This window comes from Myxocyprinus asiaticus, chromosome 17, assembly GCF_019703515.2.
Source record: "Myxocyprinus asiaticus isolate MX2 ecotype Aquarium Trade chromosome 17, UBuf_Myxa_2, whole genome shotgun sequence".
Classification (NCBI taxonomy): Eukaryota; Metazoa; Chordata; class Actinopteri; order Cypriniformes; family Catostomidae; genus Myxocyprinus; species Myxocyprinus asiaticus.
The window spans coordinates 45,524,340-45,534,537 of record NC_059360.1 but is presented as its reverse complement, the minus strand read 5'-3'; the positions used below and the strand labels follow the sequence as shown (position 1 = coordinate 45,534,537).

The 10,198-nt window shown below is 36.0% G+C and overlaps 1 protein-coding gene across 1 annotated transcript; it reads right to left on the bottom strand.

Moving 5' to 3' along the window:
• Positions 1 to 112: 112 nt before the first annotated feature.
• LOC127454805 (visinin-like protein 1) lies at positions 113 to 9,943 on the bottom strand. The gene is made up of 4 exons (XM_051722226.1): positions 9,683 to 9,943; positions 7,090 to 7,256; positions 3,996 to 4,211; positions 113 to 1,820 (listed from the first exon to the last, which is right to left on the bottom strand). The coding sequence occupies exons 2-4, from the start codon at positions 7,249 to 7,251 to the stop codon at positions 1,623 to 1,625; spliced, it is 576 nt and encodes a 191-aa protein (XP_051578186.1). The 5' UTR covers positions 7,252 to 7,256; positions 9,683 to 9,943; the 3' UTR covers positions 113 to 1,622.
• Between the last annotated feature and the right edge of the window lie 255 nt (positions 9,944 to 10,198).

The window sequence follows — 10,198 nt, the reverse complement described above, 5'->3', positions numbered from 1 at the left end:
ATCCTCTCTGTGAACCACATTGCAAAAATGACTGTTGCATTTTATATGTTATTAAACATTTAATTTGTGGTCACACATGACTAAGCACCTGTGTTCTGAAAACAACCCATAGATAGTTTATTGATTTTAATCACAATGTAGTGCAACTGTTACATACCGAGTTGAAGACATGCCACAAATAAAACACAAACCTCATATTGCACAATTAAATGACTGCTTAAATTTGGCTTAACCATATTAGGTACAAATTTTACAGGGCACAGATGTACACTATATATTGGCCGTTTGCATTTTACAAAGATGCGCCTGTTCCATGCCGGAGGGAGTTTGTTTGTTGCCATTTATGTGGCGAGCAATAAATCTGCCAAAGTTTTAATAAATCTGGGAGATGTTTTTCAATCTTAGGTAAACAGCAAATATTACAAAATAATAAAAAAAAAACTATTTAATTTCATTTTGAGGGATGCAGTGGCGTTAAAAATGATTTGAAATGCTTGGAACTTGAGTAGAAATATCATTTTTACAAAATCACATCAATAAAAATGCAGCACACTAAGAATAAACGTGTACCAAACACATTTGGCGGCTTTTTTGTAACACTAGGGGAAGTAAATCTTTTATTAAATGCCCTCCGGGGAAAATCGCTTAAAATGTTATATTGCCCTTTCTGTATTATTACTGAAAACAAATTCACAAGCAACCATTCATGCATGATGACGACAATGCGTAAATGAAAGAAAACAAATATTATAATAGAAAATATTTTTTATGTTAGCTGTGATGGTAGAGCAGCAATACGTTGTTAAACCTAAGAAAAAAGGATTTGTTTGATTGGTTACTAGGTCCTCGTGTCAGTGCAAAATATAGTGAAACCAGTAAAAGCTAATGATAGAAGCCAAATAATGTGAGTTGGGGTAGTAACATGTGCCTTACAGAAAGCATTTACAACATACATTGTAAGTCTTTTGAGAAGAAACATGCACCCAAAGGTGGACATCTAGTGGATAGATGAGTAACAAATGTAAATCTCACACATTAGTATTGGTATCGATACTATCATTTATATAAGGCCTCCCTTGTATTATTTGACAAGGTTGCCAAAATGAAGAGAGAGAGAGTAGATTTTTACACTTAGGACATGCATGCAAATAACTTACATCTATATTCTCAAGTACAAGCACATTTGGAAGGAGGGTCGCATAAACCTGTCTACCCTCCTTAATTTTGAATATTGAAGTTCAACAGACTGATTTTCATTTAGATACATTTAGTGTGACATTTTGATTTCGGTTCCCAAACTACTGCGTGAAATACTGCAGTAAACGAAGTGTGCGTGATCTGGCGATATTGCTACTAGAAATGAAATACGGCGGATCACTTCACTAATGATGAATGCGTGAAAACACCTGGACTTGTTTGATTTACACGTCTCACATTGTTGCATGTTGGAAAGTAAACGTATATACTCTAAACTCTTAGCATTTAACATTCTCATGCATACTAGTTTTTTCGATCACAAGAAGAAAGTTCATTTAAAAGTAGTCCAAACATGTTAATCTTGTGGAAATGAGTGGAAACGGATATTAATGTATTCAGTCCGGAGCATGCTAGCATGCACACCCTCACTTCTGCATGTCGCATTGCAACAGCAGTACGATGGACGGGTCGCTCTTCGCCGCTTCTTTGAACTCATCTAGTGTGATTTGGTCGTCGTTGTTTTTATCCATCTTGCTGAAGATTCGATCCACTCTCTGCTCTGGTGTCAGACCATCCTCATTCATCTTCATCATGATCACCGTGCCCACCATTTTATAAATCGCCTTTACACAAGAGGGAAAAAGATGATATCTTTGCTTTAATGGCATTACATTAAAATAGGCATTAAGATATATTTTGTATACACATTGAAACCTTTTTTATAGTCACTTTCCACGAATACAGTACACTTTGATGTCCCAGTACTTTCGTTTACAGCATTAGAAGCAGTTTTTCATAGTGAGAACTTTTAAATATGTTACATTTATTTAACATAAAAGGACAACAGCATGAAAAATATGTCGTTTTAAACTAGGGCTGTCAACCGATTACATTTTCTAATCTAATTAATTACATGAGATGCTGATTAATTAATCAAATTAATCACATATATCAATATTTGCTGGAAAAAGGCCTCTAAATATTATCACTAATATAAAAATAAAAATATAAAATAAATAATTTTATAAAAATACTAAAAAACTAAAATAGCTTAAGTTGGTGCTTTTAGCTTATTCTTTAAAATAATAACCCCAGGGGGGGCCTGGGTAGCTCAGCGAGTATTGACGCTGACTACCAACCCTGGAGTCGTGAGTTCAAATCCAGGGTGTGCTGAGTGACTCCAGCCAGGTGTCCTAAGCAACCAAATTGGCCCGGTTGCTAGGGAGGGTAGAGTCACATGGGGTAACCTCCTCATTGTCGCTATAATGTGTGGTTCGCTCTCAGTGGGGCACGTGGTGAGTTGTGCATGGACACGCACTATGTCTCCATGGTAACACGCTCAACAAGCCACATTATCAGATGGGCGGATTGACGGTCTCAGACACGGAGGCAACTGAGATTCGTCCTCCACCACCCAGATTAAGGCGAGTCACTACACCACCACAAGGACTTAGAGCACATTGGGAATTGGGCATTCCAAATTGGGGAGAAAAGCAGAGAATCAGTGATTGTCTCAACTTTTTCCGCCCCTCATGTGTTTGCATCCCTGTGAGTTATAAACTTCAGACAACGATGACAGTTGGATTCATACTGGGTGATTTGGCCTTAATACCTCAGGATGTGAATTAAGTTTCAATAATTCAATGATTGGAGTCAGCTTATACCGTGGTTACCACATGTAGTATGTGGAAAACACAGAATCTAGTCATAAAAATGGCATTAGCGATAAAACGCAGAATGTCAAGGAATATGTCATTTTTGGATGTAAATTAATGTTTGAATTAATCTAATTAAATTTGTGATATGTCTTAGTGTGATAATTAAACTAAAAAAGTATCTGATTTCATTGAATAAAGAAATAAGCTGCAAGTGATGCACGCTTCAACATGAATGTGTAGAGCCGGCCGCTCATACAATGAAAACACCTCATCATGATCATCACGCGCGCTCTTGTGAGTGAAATGACAGAGAGTACTCTGAAGTGCGCAGCACATACAGACTATATATTTATTTCATAAAATCACAACTTTATGGGGATTAATAATCACACTGGGCCATAGAGCAAACTGCTTATCTGGAGGTGAGAAACTACTGTCAAAAAAACAGAGAAACGTCTAAATAAAAGCTAGATTTAAATGTGTGTGTTTTTGCTCAAATATTACACTTGCTGGGCGCATAAAATGTCCTGGAAATGTCCCTTAAAATTGTGCCTTGAAAAGAGAGGGAACCCTGAATTTCCACTAAGTGGTGCTAAAAGTGAGTTAAATGTTCTCCCTACCCTAAACCTAAACCTAACCGATAAGCAAATGTGACATAAAGAGCAACCACTTCATTTTGTGGTGCTTTTATGACACTTATGGCTCACGTGTCGACTCGCACACTCTTCAGGACTCGTACCCTGGTACTTGAACAAGCTTGTAAATGTTGTTCGGCTATGTAATGCAAACGTTAAAATGTATCGCCTTACAAGTCATGCACTAAAGTAAAAGTGTTTAGATGTCATAAGGTTGTGAGAGGAACAGAACAAAAAGTAAGTGTTTATGAACTGATAATCTGCCGTTTTACTCGTGATTTGTGTGAAAGTGAATAAAAGTCATTGTTTGCTTTAGCACCTCTAGTGTTCATTTCACCAGGAAACTCATGCGATGCATACAATGAGCCATATAAAAATCATTTTGCAAAAATGTAAGTATAGTAACTTGATTCTATGAGATCTGGTTGAGTTAAACACAGTTCATCAAGTGACATTCATTTCATGCCAAATAAACTTGTTTTAAAGCTTTCGGTCATCTCCGTACCTCTATAATCTCCAACATCTCTACTCGAGTGATCTTGCCGTCTCCATCCAGGTCGTACATGTTGAAGGCCCAGTTGAGCTTTTGCTCGAAGCTTCCTCGTGATGTGATGGACAGGGCACAGATGAACTCCCTGAAGTCAATGGTACCGTCACTATTCTTATCAAAGGTCCTGAATGCATGCTGTGCAAATTTCGATGCGTCACCATATGGGAAGAACTGCAAGGGGAAAAACAAACAGGATTCCAAACAATTGATTGGTTTGGCAATCTTTTCCATGTATTTACTAGAGTCATGGTCCTTAATCTTTCAGGTCATAATAATTTGTACTTTAATTGGTACCAAATGGAATTGCACAAATTATGACTGTTTTCAAACATGTTTTCTGAACATTCTCCTCTTCTTCCTTTGGTCAGACAAATTGATAGTTCCGCCCCAAACTCATGCCATTGGTTGAGCCAGTGTTGTTATGTCAGTCTGGTCAGGATGCTCAAAGGATAAACATTAAAGGGATAGTTCACCCAAATATGACAATTCTCTCATCATTTACTCACCCTCATGCCATCCCAGATGTGTATGAATTTCTTCTGCTGAACACAAAATTTTTTTGTAGAAATTCTCCGCTCTGTAGGTCCATACAATGCAAGTAAATGGGTACCAAAACTTTGAAGGTCCAAAAGCACATAAAGGCAGCATAAAATTAATCCATACGACATGGTTTAATCCATGTCTTCAGAAGTGGTATGATAGGTGTGGGTAAGAAACAGATCAATATTTAAGTCCTTTTTTTACTGTAAATTCTCCACTTTCACATTCTTTTTTTATTTTTGGCAATTCGCATTCTCGAGCCTGTCGCCACCTACTGGGCAGGGAGGAGAATAACAGTAAAAAATAACTTAAATGTTCATCTGTTTCTCACTCACACCTATCACATAGCTTCTGAAGACATGGATTTAAACACTAGAGTTGTATAGATTACTTTTAAGTTGCCTTTATATGCTTTTTGGATCTTCAAAGTTCTGGCCACCATTCACATGCATTTTATGAACCTACAGATTTGAGATATTCTAAAAAATCTCAGTTTGTGTTCTGCAGAAGAGAGAGAGAGTCATACACATCTGAGATGGCATGAAGGTGAGAAAATTGTGAGATAATTTTCATTTTTGAGTAAACTATTACCTTAAACCAAAAAACAAAAAAAAACAACAAAAAAAACAAACAAACAAAAAAAACAGAACAATATTTTGGAAGCACTACTGAGACACAATGTTTATACTTTCAGGGGGAAATCCTTCTACAAATTGCAAACTTATGGTTGCCCCTGCATGTTAGGCTGGGGTAGACGATAGTATTCATGAGAAGAGGGAATTTTAACCATTACTGATTGTTTTCAGTTTTGCAGCCACACCATGTTCTTCATTTTGTCAGAAGCATCCCTTGTCAAACTATTTATAAATAAATAAATAAATAGGTATCACACAGTGGGTAACAAGAAATAAAAGTGCATCTAAAAGTGTGTTTTCAGTAAGGTCCTCACTCACAAATCTCACAATGTCACAGCAAGTCTATGAATAACATTTCACAGACTGCAGTTTTGATGGAAGATCTCTTCAGTAAAAGGTTTTTTTTTTGAAGTGTGCAATCTTACAATTTTACTCTGAAATTAGAATTATTTTGCTCTCATTTTTCTGACTTTTTATCAGATCAGAGCATATCATTGTTTTAAAACTGGAACATTTGCCGTATGTGGCTACTTGCAACAAATAATCAACAAATAAATTTACTTATTTTCCTTTCAAAATGCATTTATTTATTTCTTAGGAAAGAAAACAAAACAGTATGTAACAATGTAATGCTTTATTAACACTTTCCAAACAAAGTCTTCCACAGTATAAAGATAGAAATGCACTAAAATATCATCAATTCAAGTAACATTAAACATTTCTCAAAGTCTAAGTGGGAGTTTGACTAATTGAAAGAAGTAGTCCCCACATATGTTGCATTTTCATTGCAATGGGCATTAAATCTCTGAAGCTCTCATCCTCCACAATATTAATCAGCCGGCAGACTGTGGCTATCCACTTTCCTACAGCAATCGTGAAGCCACGTTCAGAGTCAAGCGCCGCTTTGAACTCCACATGAAAAGCGCTTCCAGACAAAAACATCTCATTCTGCGTTTTGGTGATAGTTAAGACTTCTGTGCTTCTGTGGTAATTAAGATGTGCCTTACTTAGGCCGAAAAATACTAGGTTTCTGTCACAAGTTCCATCTAGGCTTGTTTTGTGTAACAAATTAAGTAAAAGTCAAGTTTATTTATAAAGCATTTTAAAGGGATAGTTCACCCAAAAATGATAATTCTCTCATCATTTACGCACCCTAATGCCGTCTATAACTCGTATGACTTTCTTGCTTCTGTGGAACCTAAACACAGACATTTTGGAGGATGTATGATGATTTTTTTGTCCGTACAATGTAAGTCAATGGGATCCGAAACTCTTAAGCTCCAAAAAGGTAATAAAGGCATCATAAAAGTAATCAATATGACTCAAGTGGTTTAATCCATGTCTTCTGAAGTGATACGATCGCTTTGGGTGAGAAATAGCTCAAAATTTAAGTCCTTATTCACTATAATATGCTGCCTTTATATTCTTTTTAGAGCTTGAAAGTTTTGGACCCTATCGACAAAAGCACATCATACATCCTTCCAAATATATTTGTTTGTGTTCCGCAGAAAAAGAAAGTAGTACGAGTTTGACATACAAGGCATGAGGGTGAGTAAATGACGAGAGAATGATCATTTTTGGGTGAACTATTCCTGGAAATTAAGTTCAGATTAAAACGAGACAAACATAAAAACAAGAACTCAGACAAACTAGAAAAGCATTTCAAAAAGAAAACAATAAACTAAAACAATAAAAGCACACAATGACCAAAGAGAACAAATGAAGAAAGAAGGTCTGTAGCACAAATGATCTTATGTGCCAGAGTTTAATACTTAGGGTTAGGGGTTTATTAAAATCTCTAACCCTAAGTAAGAGCAACAGCACTATTGTGGTTTGATGTTGACTGGCTTCCTAAAAAGTCGATTGTTTCTCACCTTCACATAGAGTTGCTGGAACTCATCCAGGTTCAGTCGACCGCTGGGACAGTCTTTCAGGAAGCCCTTGTACCACTGCTTGAGCTCATGTTCATTAAATTCTGTGTTCTTCACGAGGTCCTCCATCACCTCAGGGGTCAGTTTGCTATTCTGTTTTCCCATGATTACTGCATCACAAATAAGGAACTATTATGCTGATGGAAAGTTCTCCTAGATGCATTTTAATCAGGGATGCAAGTTTAGATTGAAACTATTTATGGAAACGTCATCTTGATTGTTATTTTCACCTCCAGCAGTTGCTCTGCTCTTGTAATAGGTTGCTGTGATTAAAATTGAAATGGTATAAACATTAATGAATAATTCTAGAAAATCTATTACGCATAACTTTATTAAGTAATAAATGTTTCTAAAACAGAAGAGGATCCATGTCCAGAGTTTGTTTGAAAAGCCTTTTTGTAATTTTGCAAGGGGTTAATTGAAAAATAAAGTTGTCAGAGGTGATTAAAAAATTAGAAATCTTTTAAAAATCTAGATTTAAAAACGTGTCAAATTCGTAGAAATGTAATCTTTGTGTCAGATTTTGTTTCATAAATCTTTGAAAAACATCTATAGCATTTTCTAAAAAAAAAAAAAAAATTTAAAATGTTTTTAAAAAAAACATTTAACGGCTTAAACTGTCATGTGGTGTAACCACCAAGTAAAAGGTATTAAAATCCTTTCCTTGCACCTTGAATACATGAGAGAATATGCAACTTTCTCTTAAAAATTTAAGGTAAAAAATATGAATTTTTGAGTCAAGAATATCAAGACGTTTTCTCAGTGTTACTACATATGTTCTGAACAAAATTTGCCTTTTCATAAAGATGTAAAGACATGTTATTTTTTAAATTCACACACATTCTTGAGGGTCTAAATGGGTCCTCTCTCTTTTTATATTTTATTTATTTATTTATTTATTTTTACAACAAACTGGCTTCCTGCATGTTGGTACACCACATGACTTTAATGTGGTGGAAAGAAGTTTTCACTTCTGCTGATTTTAATTTAGAAAATCATTGTACAACGGCATCTTTTTGAATGTAATATGGTAAGAATACTATATTTACTGTAATAAATAAATAGTGAGAATCATCAACAAGAGGAATAGTAAAAGCAAAACATCAGAAATGATAAAATGTTTTTTAGGTGTCCTGACATTTTTTTTTTTACAATGCAAAAAAAAAAAAAAAAAAAGGTCTAAAACGTAGGCTTCGTTTTCTTTATGCAAAACATAATTTCACCTTTTTTTTCTTCTTTTGATTTGAGGTCAAATGTGACCAGGACATTTTCTTGACAGGTTTTGTGAGAATCACCCACTACAAATGGGACATTAAGGACTTAAAATATAACAATTTATATAAATGTTTTACCTAAAATCTTGATGCCTTTAAAACAAACCCATGGACATACATCATCTACTCAAAAATAACTGCAAAAGCAATAAAAAATCTATTAACAAGCAGCTTCACACAATTATTACAAAAGTACGTGTTCATTAGTATCTCTCCGTATTTAATTACACTGTCAAGTGACCACAGCTATGTTAAATGTGATCAGATTATTCAAACCAGTCTGGCTGTATTGTGTTTCCCTAAATAGATCTAAGCCACAAGAGTTTGTGTGTAAATGGGCATCAGGTAAAATAGGCAACAAATGGGGAGGGGATGAAGAGGAGCTTATTATTTCCATGTGGAGCATCTGTCTGCTGCATCAAATATGAGCATGAAAACCAGAACAGCCTCAAACACGTTTTATAAGAATGCTGCTTAATTAAAGAAATGGTCATTACTGCTAACCCAATTGTCTCTCTTATGTAATAGCCAAGTGCTGAGGCTTTTTCATGCACCAATGGCTGCACAAATGACCTTGAAAAAGGAAAGAAATGCACAGTGATTTAAAAAATCATAAATCTCAAATGTAGGATTAAAGAAGACTTATAACCTTGAGGAGACCACTGAATTCTGTAAAGTGCCACCATTCATGTACTGGATTAGATGTCATAAATAATGTGCCCTATGCCATGTAAGCCTTGATATGGGGTAAAACCTCATTTCGGTATACATCTAATCAATCCTACTTGCCAAAGAATAATTTTTTATTCATTTTAATGTTGAAATGAGTGAATTCGGATCATTTTGACACAGCCCGCAGAGAAAAGACGCAGTCACATTTGTTTGTGCATTGCACTGCGCTAAACTCAAATAAAAAGCAGGATGAGAAGCACCAAAGCATCTCTTCACTTCCTTACGCAACACGAATGCAATTGTGACGGTGCAATGTGTGCGTTTCAAATGCGTCGAGTCAAATATATTCTCATACTCCAATAATGATTCAATTAAAATATACTAATAACGTGCGCAGAATGCTGTAATCAGGCCATGTATAACGCAGTCATGCAAGTGTGTGCAGAACGCAATTCATCCATCCATTCATGCATTCATTCCTGGCGTTTTCAGAAGAGATGTAACCCTGATCATTTCATTGCAATTAACAGCAAAAGAAAAAAAGATCAATCTCTCGCCGCTGTACATGCATGCATCCGCCTCTTTCTTACCTTCAAGTAATTTGGAAGAGGCTAATAGAAATGTATGGTGGTGCTCAGAACCCGTACGCTTTTGCGTGTGCCGAACACAAATTCCTCGGATTCGTCGCCTTTACTGAATGCCAAATAATGTATAATGTGTAATTCCTTCTGCCACGAACCGTCTGCCGTCTGTGAGTGCGCTATGCGACGCAAGACATGCGGCATACACGGAGCATCAACACATCATCACCACCGCGCTACTGCTGTGGAGCCTCGCGTGCGTTTGCGCAAATTGTATGCTTGCAACCCTGCTCTTAGCGTGCTCGTGTCAGTAAACAATCTATTAAGCATCATACAGAGTATGCATGCTTTAAATGCTGTTGTGCATGGGAGTCTGTTGGTGAATGTCTTTATTTTACACTGTGCATGACACCATGCATTAAGGGTCTATATTACCATCTCAACATCTTTAAATTGCATTGAAAATCTGGGTTTTAGATTATGCATTAAGTGATTTCATAGTAATGCAGCAGAGATAACTTGTAG